This window comes from Strongylocentrotus purpuratus, unplaced genomic scaffold (genome assembly GCF_000002235.5).
Source record: "Strongylocentrotus purpuratus isolate Spur 01 unplaced genomic scaffold, Spur_5.0 spur5_scaffold_7, whole genome shotgun sequence".
NCBI classification, from domain to species: Eukaryota; Metazoa; Echinodermata; class Echinoidea; order Camarodonta; family Strongylocentrotidae; genus Strongylocentrotus; species Strongylocentrotus purpuratus.
Window position 1 is genome coordinate 35184334 of NW_022145613.1, and position 15467 is coordinate 35199800.

The 15467-nt window shown below is 35.5% G+C and overlaps 1 protein-coding gene across 1 annotated transcript; it reads left to right on the plus strand.

Annotated features, from left to right (window-relative positions):
- Nucleotides 1–6436: 6436 nt before the first annotated feature.
- LOC100892968 (monocarboxylate transporter 14-like) lies at nt 6437–12812 on the plus strand. Its single transcript, XM_011682022.2, has 5 exons — nt 6437–6644; nt 8475–8615; nt 10074–10757; nt 11649–11960; nt 12691–12812. The coding sequence occupies exons 1-5, from the start codon at nt 6437–6439 to the stop codon at nt 12810–12812; spliced, it is 1467 nt and encodes a 488-aa protein (XP_011680324.1).
- Nucleotides 12813–15467: the final 2655 nt, after the last annotated feature.

Sequence of the window (15467 nt, forward strand, 5' to 3'; positions counted from 1 at the left end):
TCCTATGGGAAATTGAGAGTATTTTAAAGCAGGTGCCTCCAAGTCTTACACATAATCTTACAGTAACCCCTGGAAACAGAAGCATTTAGATTGTAATAATAATTGAATAATCTGGAAGATGAGGATAGTACGTTATCTTAGGCTGTTATTTTATTTCGCTTGTAGAATGTATACTTTGCTATTTTAAATTTTAAAATTTGAAGACGGTGTTTATAAGAAGACGAAAAAATAACTTCACCTCTAATCTAGGTATGAATTTCATGAATTTAAAATCAAGATACGAATTAAAACGATGAATGAAACAAGTTTGTAGAAAGACGGGCGGGAGGGAGAGAGAGAGAGTGTGTGTGTGTGTGTGTGTATGTTAAAAAAAGTATGTGTGAGAAAGAGAGAGAGCACTGAGAGAGAGCGAGAGAGAGAGAGAGAGAGAGAGAGAGAGAGAGTGTGTGTGTGTGAAAGAGAGGGAGAGAGAGAGAGAGAGAGAGAGGGGGGGGGGAATGGGTAATGGAAACTTTGAAGAACTAAAATAGGTGTGCTGACAATATTATTGTATATAGCGATGTTCACATCTAAATAAGATTACATCCTGCGAAACGCACTAAATATAGATGATAGCTAAAGCACTTACCTCAATCTCTAGAGGTCTCGCTCTCTCTTTCTTTGTCTATGTGTATTTATTTGTCTCCCAACCCCCTCTCTCTTTCTTTCTCCTTATTTCGTTACCCTCTCTCCATCTCTTCGTCTTTCTCCCCTCTCCCAAGTTTGCCACCCCATTCCTATCCATTCATCTCTTTCCATCCTCCCCATCTCTCTATTTTTTTTTTTCGTTCTCTTCCACAGCCCCTTCTTTTCACGCTTGCACGAACTCGTTTCTGGATGCCAGTGATAACACGATTACAATCATGCATCTAATCACCTTGGGATAATTTTGCCCTGTAAATGTCATCAGACATCGTCGATACGGCATAAACGATTAAATCTGGAAGGCTTGACCCCTCCCTATTATGATCTAGGATGTAATAATGCCAGGTCACGACTATAATGGATTAATGTGTTTATCTTGTCTGTATCCGTAGGTAATATAGGCCTATTTGCTTGTTTTTCTTTAGACTTGCTAATAGAGACATCCCCTCCGGGTTAGTTTAGACAACCTTTTTAGCCCTGTATAATTCACCACAGCGTTATACAATTATTAACCCGAGTCTGTGAGTCTGAGGCAAGATACTAAACAGAGTTCTAAAAGCATTAAGAGATTTGTCCTTTTTTAAAACTTTATCTCCTCTATGTTCTGTATTTGCGTCACCTTCTACAAACGCTTGAGGGCTACCTTCTCTCGTATAGCACCTTTGGTTTCGCCTTTTATCTAGCTGACTCAAACTTCTCTCGAGAAATTGCCCGAGCTTTACTTTCAAAATTACTTCGATTTGCGGCATCACTACTTGCACAGTCTAAGCCTATTTCACGGATCCTTCCTCTTTATCCCACAATGCACCATCCACCATCTTCATCATTCTGCAGACGGAGATTGCACCGATAGCGATTCTTTTCGCGCCTTCATGTAGCGCGCTCTCACCCTATCGCTGAGACCTGATATCGTTCCTTCATCGTCTGCACCAAGGGACAGCTCGTCCCGGCGATCTAGATTTTTCGCGCCTAAATGAAAACACTGTGTCGCAATGAGAAGGTGATGAGGGAAGTGTGAAAAGTACGAAATATTAATATGTTCTCTCTCCTCCTCCTCCTCCTACTTTCTGTCGTTACCCTCTCAGTCTCTGCCTATCTCCCAATCTTTGATAGGTCTACTCTCACCAGTATACAGCTTTCTTCTGATTGCCAATAGTGTATCTTTTGTTGGAAATAAAAGATGTATTGCTCAAGCGAATATATATTTATTTTCATGAGCTATGACAGATATAAATAACGACATCTGTCGACAGTGGATTCGATTCACCAATGATATTCATTTCTTCCCTCCCCGCACGTATTTTCTTGTTATTAATCTGAGCATCCCACTCAGGTTTAGGTAGCTTGCTCCCATCCAGTCAGTCATCATGTCAATATAAAATGGCCAATGTGAAGGAATCCACAGAAGAACGACCGGTAGTTGAACCGAAGAAAGGGGGACACGGGGAAGGGGGTAGGCCTACATCCCCACATTTTGAAGTGATTTGATCAGACCTACATACTAAAAAAGGACTACTTTGACTGTTCATTAAACATTCATAACCGCCTCCGAATTCCTGTAAGCTTAAAGTGGTTCTTAATATATTTAGTTTGAAGGGGACGTTGATTTCTAGTTAAGGTGAAAAATTACTTTATGAGCTTCCAATTATTTTATAATAATAATAATAACACATTACATTTATAATGCGCTTAATACAATGTTTCTAAGCGCAAGAGAAAGAAGAAAGGATAAGGAAGGAAAAGTGAGAAATACTAAAGAAACAATATTACAAGTAAACGGCAAAGAAGAATATGACATTACACAAATAAGGACTGCATCGAAATTGATTGAAATATATAAATAAACCAGATATGGATTCAGACATAAAATAAACCATTTGAAATATTAAAATACAACTTAAATACAAATTATTATATTCAATATAACAATTATGCATCTTAAATACAACATTATGCAATAGAAATTGCACTATCATTAAACTGCAAGGTAGTATTAATTACTCTTAAAATAAATATCTTGGGGGGGGGGGGAGTTAATCACAATTATGGAAAGAGGTGGGTCTTCAGGAGAAACTTAAATGATTCTAATGTAGGGGCTTCTCGTATATAAATGGAGAGATTATTCCATAACTTTGGGGCAATAACTGTGAATTATAATAACATTAAACTTCTTTGTAGTGAGATAAATTCCTGTCACCAATCTTTACTTGCCTTTCGAAAATTTCAAACGTTCGTTCATTACAAGTAAAGTGGCTTTCACAAAAAAGTTTAGGGTTATTGTGAAAACCACTTGTAACCCCACCCCAAGAAAAAAAAAATCTCATTAAATTTACCTTTTATTCTTGTTTAACGAATGCGTCCCTTTCTAGAATAAATTAAAGAGCCATCTCAATTGCAGCCTAAAATCACTTTTTTGGGGGAAGTATCATTAATACGTGCATTCTCTTAGAATTGAAGATTACCCTCTACGTCAAAAACATTACAGTCGACTGCATGCTTCTACCCTAAGATTGAGAGCATTAGGCATAATGATGATGATGATGATGATGATAATGCAGAGAACGATGATGATGATGATGACCATAATGCAGAGAGCGATGATGATGATGATGATGCCAAGAAAGATGATGATGATGATGATGATGACGATGATGATGATGATAGTGCAGAGAGCGATGATGATGATGATGATGATGATGATGATGATGATGCCGAGAAAGATGATGATGATCACGATGATAATGCAGAGAGCGATGATCATGATGATGATAATGCAGAGAGCGATGATGATGATGATGCCGAGAAAGATGATTGTCTGATGATGATGATAATGCAGAGAGCGATGATGATGATAATGCAGAGAGCGATGATGATTATGATGATGATAATGCAGAGAACGATGATGATGATGATGATAATGCAGAGAGCGATGATGATGATGATGATAATGCAGAGAGCGATGATGATGATGATGATGCCGAGAAAGATGATGATGATCACGATGATAATGCAGAGAGCGATGATGATGATGATGATAATGCAGAGAGCGATGATGATGATGACGATGATGATGATGCCGAGAACGATAATGATGATGATGATGATTATGATGATGATGATGATGATAATGCAGAGAGCGATGATGATGATGATGATGCCGAGAAAGATGATGATGATGACGATGATAATGCAGAGAGCGATGATGATGATGATGATAATGCAGAGAGCGACGATGATGACGATGATAATGATGCCGAGAACGATGATGATGATGCAGAAAGCGATGATAATGATGATGATGATAATGCAGAGAACGATGATTATGATGATGATAATGATGCAGAGAACGATGATAATGATGATGATGATTATGCAGAGAACGATGATGACGATGATGACGATGATGATGATGACGATGATGACAATGGAGACTTTCCAATGCTCGTATCGAGCTCTCAATTTGTTCGGTATTTTACTTGCGTTTCGCAATTTGATAGAAGATACACAAAATGATTGAACTCAAAGGGATAGTTGAGTTTTGTTGCAGAAGGCGCTACACAAAAATGTGTATTGGGGGTTTGATAATGAAAAAATGAGTGACAAATTTGAAAGAACATACAATTTAAATGACAAAATCATCTTTGTTAAATGATAATCGGTTCATAAATGTGACTATTTCTAATTTGACCCAGCCGTTGAAATAACGAGTTGGCGCCTTAAACGCTTTATTCCAGCAAATGCCAATGTTGGTTTTTCATGTTGGTTATAATATACGCACAACAAGAAGCCCCGTGTATGATTTTTATTAATTAATTAATTAACGGTCAGTGTATTCACTTGAAAGGGAAGCTGATTTGTTACTCGTATTTAATCTAAATTTCACACATTTTGGGGTCTAAAATTACCGTTAGAGCAGCTTTAGGTCCGAAAAGGGCACTAGAAAATTAATGTTATGAATAAGAATAAGAGCAATAACCATGCACTTTGAAGGCATTTGCGGTCTTGAACAAGGGCCACTCTAGCCCAACTAACATAGCCTTTTGAAACATGAATACAGCTTTACTTATTTATATTCCAGCCTCTGATTTTTCAGAAAATCTCTAAATTGAAGAAAAAAAACAAAGAAAATGCAATACATTTTCAATAATTCATTGCATTTTCCCCCGGTCCCCAACAGGAAAAAATCATCAGTAGGGTCATGCATTATGGTTCAAGGCATGCCCACATAGAGGATTTTTTTTATGTTGGGGGTCGGGGCAAAATGCAATGAATTATTGAAAATGTATTGCATTTTCTTAGTTTTTTGTTTTTGTATGGGCGTCGACGTACACTAGCATCCGCTGCGTACAGTCATGATTCATTGGCTAAGCAATGGCCTCGTTACTGTTAGCCCCCAGGATCAAAACCGTGTCGATGTGCTATATTAGTGCCCTTTTATGAGGTATTAATCCCCATTACTGTCAGTAATGACTTAAGGACGTAGGTCCCCTAGTTGATTAGCATTGTAGCACACACATGCGTTAGCAGTCACGCAAAACAAACACTCCCCAATTGTCATTCAATAAAATCTGAGAATGTATACTATTATCTAGATCTATTAGGAATAAATCATTGTCAAAATCATTCAATAAATTGGGGTAAAAATGATTATTCCATCATTATGACCAACAGTGTAAATTGTCTTTCCTTTATATTTACAAACATTATGATGAAAATGAACATAAATCCTTTCTAACCATCAAACATAACGACTTACAATATCGAACAAATTCATCATCATGAATAACGTTATAACGATAAAACATATTTTACATCTTTCCAATGCTACCAAATACTTGTTTTGGTTCTAAGAGTTCTTACAGAAGAACCCCCTAATAGTGCCTCTTTTTGAAATTTGTCCTACTTAATATAAATAAACCTGAAACATGTCAAGTGTGTCAACTATAACTGTGCCATTAAAAACCCCAAATCAATCCTAAATCGTCACGAACAAAAAAACAGAATGTATTTCTTTAGATGAATATGGAGTCATTCATTACAATATATGGCAAAAGCCTTCAAAAATTCTTTGAAGCGACCCCTTTGAATTTAATACTAAGTGACCTTTTATTCAACTTCCTTTTAATGTGAACTTGACTGTGACTTATATTGTAATGCATATTTTGAGCAAATCACCTAGCCTACTGCAGGCCTGTGTCATGTATTCAGTTTATTTCAATGACATGAAGTATCATAGCCACCCCCTACCCGCAAAGTGGTGTCGTATGATGGATGTGATTTTTAATGCGAATGACGGTAGTACATGTATATCCGTGTTTGATGTGAACCTACCATGCTATAAGTCGATCTGTCTTGCATGGCATTATCACTTGGATCAAGATTCGTTTTATTCTGTAAAGAGTTTCTTTAAATTCACCAGATATATGTTGGCGGAATACTGTGAAACATGGTGAAACCGGGATAGGCAATAGCTATCCCACTGCTTTCGTTTAAAAAAGAACATGGAATTTTGCATAATCATCATATTTTGAGAGTAACCCGTTGATGACGTGGACTAACTCTTAGGCTCTATTTAGTGTGTAAAGGGAAGGAGCAAGAAACTGCTTCGCCTCAAAAGTCATCTTCGCATAATATCTAGAGAGGATTGAAAGTCGTCTGAACTAACTTGTATTGATCGAAAGTCCTCCAAACTGTCTTTTAGGTGAAACCTTGGACATCCATACTGACCCAAACACGGATGTAGGTAACGATCATGTCTCAATGCAGCTGTAGTCTGCGAGACCTGCATCCAACATGGGGTTGGTTGGTGGTCGTCGGCGCTTTCGTCGTCAATCTCGTCTGTATAGGGACGCTGAAGTCCTTCGGGGTCCTATTACCTTACCTGGTTGAGAACCTTAACACGAGTACGTCATATATCGGTCTAGCCGTTGGTTTGTCACACGGTCTGTCTGTTGGTTTTGGTAAGTAATGATCATCTAGAATTTGACTTTTGCCTCTAATGACAAGCATAAGTTTATTTATTCTTATTTAGACTATAATATCCATATTATTATTATCATTATTATCATTGATGAAACTAATTAAAGTTTCATTTTTAAAAATATAGGTCAAAATTAAAATTTGTATTCCTTTCATTTAGCTTATAAATCGATTTGCGCAGTAGTTTTTGTTTTGTTTGTTATGGGTGTGTGTGTGTGTGTCTATTTGTATTTTGGACAAAGATGTGAATAGATACTTGATTTCCGATGTATTTATCTATAGTTGACATTTTTCGCTTTTCATTTCTTGATGAATGATATAAATCAGATGTACCATGCACTCTTTTCGAGGAACCTGTATAATTATGGATCTTTGGTGAATGGTCTCTCAGGAACTAGAGTGTAAGCCAGTCATAGAGAATTGATGATTTCACCTTAGCGCACTCTAAACAATATTTTTACCCAACATGAGGGCGATTTAATATGTGTCCAACCAATTGTTGGGTAAATTAATGATTTTGCATTCTTTACCCAGTGTTGGATAAAAAGAAAATACCCAACTTTTAACAAACAAAAATTGACCTAATCAGAAATTCCCCCAATTCTAATGTGTAGCATATATTAGACACTAGTTGAGCAAATAAGTTGGATAAAATATTATATGCAAAAGGACATTAGTGCCGCGGCTTGGCTCCAACCACGGACCTTGTGATCCACAGTCGTGTGACAAATCCAGTCGACCAAGACACCTCTAATATAATCCTTGTGTTGGATATAATGTTGCCCGACTGACGTTTGCCCAGTTACATCTGCCCAACTTATATTGATCATGTAATTGGGTAAATACATGTAGTAAATGGTTGGGAGAAAATAACCCAAATGTGAAACAAAAATGGCCAAACTCTAATTTGCCAAAAAACATTACCCGATTAATTCATCGGTTACTGCATGGTCGGTAGGAAATAACCCAATTGTTGGACGACATTTGCCCAACATCGATTTGCCAAGTAACACCTACCCAACCTATTTTTTTACCTTTCGTGAGGTAACTTGACATATAGTAAATGGTTGGAAGAAAATAACCCAATTATCGGACAAAATTTGCCAAACTTCGATTTACCTAGTCACATCTGCCCAACTTTTTTAACAGTGTGCATGATATATTTGTTTTTATTTTTTTTAATTCAAATTTCATTTGGAAACTTTCCATATTTGCTCAAGATGGTGTATGGGCACATGGTCTATCGGTTGGAACGATGGAAGCGTTGGTGTATTAAGTGAATTTACCATAGTCAGATTCTGAATATTTGCAGTGAATTGAATCATACTGAAAATGATGCAATTCATTTTGTAGAAGAGAATTATCAGTTAATATATTTTCTCTCTCTCTTGCATAAAGAAAGTATGAATACAATCTTGGGCTTTGATTAAGACAAATTGAACATGTTATCAGTATTAAACAGGGAGAAATATATGGGGAGGTAATGAGTCAAAACGTACATTCAAGATACCCACCTAATGTTCATTCGTAATGGATACACAAGCAGGTATGGTAAACGTAAATAAACGATTATAGAGTGATTATGAATCAATTCTTTGACATTGATTGATTCGTTCAATTTTACAAGAATGTGGTGACTTGTCGGTTACGAACGACAGGCTTCGATATCTACTCAATCTATAAAACAATCTATAATAATAATTATTATTATTATTATTAATATTATTATTATTATTATTATTATTATAATCATCATTGTTATTATTGTTGTTGTTGTTATATTTATTATTATCATTATTATATATTTCCAGCCATTGTGACGAATCAGCTCTTAAAGAAGATCAATGCAAGAAAACTCATCATCTTCGGAGGATTGATGGCGGGTGGAGGATACTGTGGATGCGCAGTTGTTACCACCATTCAAGAGTTCATGACATGCGTAATTATTTCAGGTATAACTGGTTTGTTTTGCTTGTTTGTTTGTTTGTTTATTTGTTTGTTTAATTGTTTTAGTTTTTATTCGTTTCTCATTCATTTGAAGATTGGTTATTTCTTATGCGTAATTCTGCCAATGATTTTTATTTACTCTTTTAAAAAAAAAACTCAAAACGACGACTGAAAACAGGCTTTATGAATAAGCTTGAGGACTGAAGAAGTACCACTATGGTAATATTTATGAACTGAACATTTCAACCAAAATTTGAGGAAATTAAGACAATGTTAAAATTTAAAAAAATCGTAGGCATTTAATCTTGTATCGGTTAACCGTGCAATGAAAGTGACTTGGATAAAGAGATACTTTGATGAAGGAAACAAAAGTAAATAAAAATGCATTTCGCACATTCTCTGAGACATTATGGTAAGCGATATTTGCATGTATAGCGGCAATTCAATCTCTGCTCTGATCATAATTTATTGATTGCATGGAGTCATTACAAATACTTTTTATAACCCAGTTAAATTTAAGATTGTTTTTCAACCACTTTCCTTTCCTATTTCATATATTGGTCGACGGAAAACATCTCAATATAAGACATTTTAATTCTGAAATGATATAATTGTTATGTTAAAGATATTTTGGACATTATTAAATGGTTCAGTTATGTTTTTTTTTTATCGAAGTCGAATGAATTTTCTGTAAGGTTAAATTATCAGGCATGTATCAGGCATGTATCAGGCATAAATGTTTATTTCTATCCCGCCCTATCTCTATTTCCTTCTTAAGTGTAGTGATAGTGATATGCCAAAAAAAAAATACAGAAAATGCAATACACTTTCAATAATTTATTGCATTTTACCCCGGTCCCCAACATAACAAAATCCTGTGGACGGCCATGCATGATGTCTCAAGGCATGGGCACACAGAGGATTTTTTTTATGTTGGGAACCGGGGTAAAATGCAATAAATTATTGAAAATGTATTGCATTTTCTGTTTTTTTTTTAAATTTATGGAAACTGCCCCCTACCCTAGCCCCCGCTGCGTACAGTTATGGTTCAGTGACAAAGCAATGGCCTCGTAACTGTGAGGCCCCAGGATCAAATCCGTGTCGATGTGCTATATTAGTGCCCTTTTGTGGGGCATTAATCCTCATTACTGTCATTTATGACTTAAGGTCCCCTAGTTGATAAGCATAGTAGCAAACACATGCTTTAGCAGTCACGCAAAACACACATTGGCAAATTATTATTCAATAAAATCTGAGAATGTATACTATTATTTAGATCTATTATTTTTAAATTATTTTTAAAATAATTCCATAAATTGGGATAAAAATTTTTTTTTCCACCTTTATGAGCGACAGTGTATTATGCGCGGTGAATTTACTAATTCATGGGTAACCTGTGACGGGTAACCCGTGAAGAGTAAATATAAGCATGAATATTTGTATTCATTTGTAATTCTTTTCAGCATTGGGCTACGGGTTAGTCATCTTATCAATACGAGTTACTGTCGTTCGGTACTTCCCCGCCAATTACTTCATCGCAGCAAGCATCATGTTAAGCGGTGGCGGGGTGGGGATGATGGTCTTACCCCTTCTCACAGAGTTCTTGATTGAAGTCTACGGATGGAGGGGTGCACTACTGTTAATAGGTGGCCTAAATCTCCAAACCATGGTCGCTGGTGCCCTCCTTCGCCCCTGTCCTACCGACCGCACCCATGAGTCTACGCCTCTGACATCTAATCAATCTATTAACCATGGTCCAACCTACTCAAGACTAGCATCTGACAACGACGGGGACGAAAACACTCTCTCCCCAGCCGACTCACGCCAAAAATATGATCCAACTTCAAAGAACTCGCCGACGAGGAAAGAAGATTTACCAGGGACGAGTTCGTCAAGCTACCACTCTGAGGAATTGCTGGAGGATCAAGCACCTTGGGGCGTTTGGAAAAATATTAAACACGGATTTATACAGATGGTTCATATTTTGGATTTTAGAATATTTTGTGACTATCCTATGTTTTCTCTAACCCTCGTGGCTATATTTCTTCATGGTATTACTTATACCGGTTGGATAGTTTTCCTGGTCCCAAATGCCATAGCAAAGGGGTATTCACCTTATACAGCTGTTTCACTTGCAGCAATAGGAGGTGAGTTGTTCAAGAAAGACGCAAGCAGCGCCGTTAATGTTTCACCATATCTGTCTTTGTAAAGAATGTGTGGTAAAAAGCTCGATATTTCAAAGTATGTTATTCAAATACAGGGGAACACCTAAGAAATCAATAGCTCCTTCATGCAAACAAAAAAAAACACAAAAGAATAACAGTGATAAAATAACTCCCACTTTTTACGAGAAAAAATATTACTTTCACTTTTACCTTGATTTTCATTGTCGTTGTTTTTCTACATTTTCATAGTGAATATAGTGATCTATAGAATTGTGTAAATACTGTACTAACTATTGATCTCGATTGCAAGTTGACATGTAGATTACCAAATTGCCATTTCGTCTTGTCTAAAAAATGTCTACTACCCTTTTGGTCTATTGATCATTTAGTCTAAAAACCAGTTTGTCTAATGCCCATTTTGTCTACCATCAAATAGATCTAGGCTAGTAATCAATTAATCATAAATAATAATTATAACAGAATAATTATTAGGCGATTTTGACAGCACTGCATGGTTACTCTGCATCATGAAATAAATTTTAAAGTCGTATTAGTTATTACTTTTAAATTAGGAGCTACCATAGTTGTGTTCCTTTTTACTTATATGCCCTGTATATTGCTTTACTTATGAGAAGAAACAATTGTTTGGGATGATTATAAAGCCGTTGCCATATTTGTGTTTGCCATAATAAAATCCACTTGTTCGAAGGCAGGAAATTACATTTCATATTTTGCTTGATTCTATAAGATAACTATTTTCATGGGAAGTTAGTAATAAGTTAACTGTTGTCATTTTTTCACCCGTCATGGTAACATCAAACCAGTCTAAAACACCTCCCTGATCAAACTGTGTGCCATACCCTTTCATCGCAGGTGCTTCTAACGTTGTTGGCCGTCTCTCTATCGGCTTCTTCCTCCAGATGACCGAACGTTGCCTAACTCCAACCGATGCCTTCGCTGGCGCCTTGATGATAAGCGCCATCGCATTCTTCATGAACCCTGTCGCCAACATGTTTGCGGTAATCGCCATCGCGGCCGTCATCAATGGTATATCGAACGGGTCCAAGACCGTCCTCGTAACCCTCGTCAGCCGCTCATCCGTTTCACCCGAACGATTCCCGACGGCTCTGTCGTTTGCGATGTTCGTTCGGGGGTTTTCGGAACCGCTCGGAGGACTGATTACAGGTATAAATATTCACTACTTTAACTGAGTTACCAACATAAAATTGTCTACCGTGTATTTCATGAGAGAGAAATATGCATGCTTAAATACAATTATTATTGAATTCCACGTTTCAGTGAAAGGAAAATTAAACCACTTTTATGTTGAAGAATAAATCGGGGAGGGGAAACTGTTATCTGAGACGTGAAAAAGCAAAAAAATATAAATTTTTGAGAAATTTTAGACAAGAAATTGGTAAGGTAATATGACGTTTCTGAAATTGTGAATATCTTATTTGGTGATTCATCTAGGATTACCAAATCTGGGACCTGTTTCATAAACTTATTATCAGAAGTTAAAATAACTGTTACAAGCTACTGAAACCGTGGCATCTGATTGGCTGAGAGCAAATTTGTTATAGAAATTTAGCATCTGTTTTTGATAGCAAGTTTTATGAAACATTGCCCTGTATTACTGCTTAATTCGAATTGTTACATATTCTTACATAAAATAAAAGCAAATTAATTTTAATAAGGGAGGTTTTTGAGATACGTGGGAATAATACATCACTGCTTGACCGCGGAAGATAATAGAGTAATTTCAAAGCCGGGCTTTCAAGAACCATATCTTTCTGTACCTTTGAAACTTTATTTTTTACATTATATTTTTTTTCTTTATATACACATGCATATACGGTTGTTTGTAGTAATAATGCCGGTTTTTAACAGTTTGCTGGTTTGTTTGTTTGCATAGGTTGGATGTATGACAGGACGCTATCTTACAACGATGCTTTCTTGGTTTTAGGTGCACTAGACGCATGTGGGTTTGTCTTCATGGTGCTTGCAAGATGCTTCGCTTGCCACAGCAAGGCATGATTGGTGAAAACTATCGTGACGTCATGGACACAAGTCAGACTAATGAATTCATTTCAAATAACCCAAGTCATGCGTGATTTATTTACTGAGATTATCTTATTAATTTAAGTAGTGCACATAACATGTTATGAGTTCAATATTATCTTTATGTTTTTCTTTTTTTGTCTTATATCAAATTATTAAATTGATATAAAGAATATTTTCAGTAATTCATTAATTCAAATAAAAATGTATTGGTGTCAGTAACTTTCTTTTTTAAATTGCATACATTTATGTTGTCATTAATTATCGTTGTAATTATTATTAATATTATTTTTTTAATTATTATTATTATTATTATTATTATTAATATTGTTAATAGTATTATTATTACTATCATCATAATTTTTCCCACTATCGATGGTGATATTTTTATTTACATTATACAGGTTAAATTGACAAAATCAAACTGATTGTAAACTTCTCCAATACCCCAATGTGGGTGACATGAGAATACCATGTTATTGTCATTATTGCCACGTTTTTCTTTCATCAAATACAGCATTGCAAGTAGAGATTATTCTTTTCCTTTTATTGTTAAAAAGAAACATACATTTTAACCGAAAGCCTTTATGTTATGTTTTCAACAATTCAGTGTCAACCAACACTGTTCCCTTGAATTTGAAAATTGCAAAAGTCGCTCAGGTTTACAAGAAGATAATAGACATATTTATATATTGTATCAGAGCATTGACCTATTTCCGTCATACCTTTTTTTTTTTAATTCTCGAATTAATTGTTTATAATCTTTTATGTGACTTCTCGTACTGATATTCTCTTCTGAACGAGAATCAATATTAGTATAAGAAACGAACAACTGAAATGGCTTTAATATATTTTCAGGAGTATTGGATCAACTCCTTTAAACAAAGATTAGATGCATTTGATATATTGTTAGACCTTTGTCAGTAAGGCGTTCGATTCCATTTATTTTAACCTTCTATTATTGAAACTACAATACTACGGTAAACGAGTAATTATTTATGTCGTCGGTTACTCAATATTTTTTTGTTTAATAAATGTTCTATCAGACTCATTAACACTTTCATGCGGTGTCCGCCACGGTCCACATATCAATCCTCGGCCCACTTCTCTTCATATCATAATTATGTAATTGACTTACCAAATTGTTAAAACCAACTGAAATTTTTCTTATTTGCTGACGATACCAATATTCTCTTTTCGTCTAAAACGATTCAAATATGGAATAGAAATCTGAATAATGAATTAGAAAAGGTGTCATGCTGGTTTAGAAGCAATAGACAATGTGTAAATGCTGAGAAGTCAAATTATGTATTTTGTTTCAAAGTAAACCATCAAACCTCCGGGAATTACAGACCAATATCGGTATTATCCGTTGTGAGTAAAATTCTAGAGAGAGCTGGGCATTTTCAACTATGTGGTTTTCTAGACAAAATGAAATATTGCATCTTAACCAGTCAGGTTTTCGTCCTCTTCACTCTACTGTAACAGCTCTAGTGAAAATTGTAAACCAGTGGGCTTTGTATTTAGAAAATAATAAGTTAACAGGAGTAGCTTTCATTGATTTGAGGAAAGCATTTGACACTGTCGATCACGATATTCTGTTACATAAATTGACAGTCATAGGATGTTCTGATACTAGTATTCAGTGGTTTGTATCATATCTGTCCAACCGAGAACAGACGGTTTCTTTAAAAGGGGCTACTTAGAGTTCCTCAAAAGTTATGATGAGAGTCCAACAAGGTTTAATTCTAGTCTGCCCTTTTTCAAGAAAGAAAGGCAGTTATACATAGATCGACAGTTAGTTGTGAGTAACCCCAGCATATTTCACATGGACATATTTTTTAATAGATCTAGCGTTAAACGATTAAAGAAAACTCGTAAAATTCATAATTACAGTAATAATACAATTCTTTTCGTTGGATCCTAAGGCTGAAAGGCATGGTCCTATTTTTGTTAATAAAAGTGTAGTTACTTGTAGTGGTAGACAAACCAAACCACGTGATATTTTAGACTTATAACTTTAAACTGTATAGTGTATATTTAGTCTTAGCTCATGTTTATTGTGTTTTAGAAATATAAAAAAATATATATATCATGTCTATGTATTTTATTACCATATCTTACTTGTTTTATTTATCTTTCTGTATTGTGTTGTAAATATTTTGTGCTCTCATACCCCCGAAGGGGGTCGATAGAGTCAAATAAAATCTAATCTAATCGAATCACATCATGTCAGTTCACTATGATCACAGCACAACACACGCTCTAAGGAATGCATTGTGTACCCAAACTCAGGACGGACACATTCAAACATAGTCATAATGTCTGGAATTAGAGTATGGAACCAACTTGAAAGTTCTATGAAGACGTCACCTACTTTGAAAGTATTAAACACACTCTAAAAGCCCTGTTATCTGCAGATGACGTGTGAGTGAACTGTTGGGGGATTTCGTGCGAAGCTACCCAATTTTTCCTATCTGCAAATTATTAAATTTGGTTGACATGGTTAACGTTATATCGTGTATTCATACATGTAATGTATCCATTTTTAAGCTATCTTTTAAACAACCTTAGTGTATTGATTAAAGAGCAATGGAATGTAAATATGTAAATAACAATTTTGGTATCCCG

What these genes read in the sequence shown, in the direction of transcription:
- LOC100892968 (XM_011682022.2), top strand. Translation starts at nt 6,437, where the DNA reads ATGTCTCAATGCAGCTGTAGTCTGCGAGACCTGCATCCAACATGGGGT. An exon ending in GACATGCGTAATTATTTCAG is followed by an intron (nt 8,616 to 10,073) that starts GTATAACTGGTT and finishes AATTCTTTTCAG; the next exon opens with CATTGGGCTACGGGTTAGTC. An exon ending in GCTCGGAGGACTGATTACAG is followed by an intron (nt 11,961 to 12,690) that starts GTATAAATATTC and finishes TTGTTTGCATAG; the next exon opens with GTTGGATGTATGACAGGACG.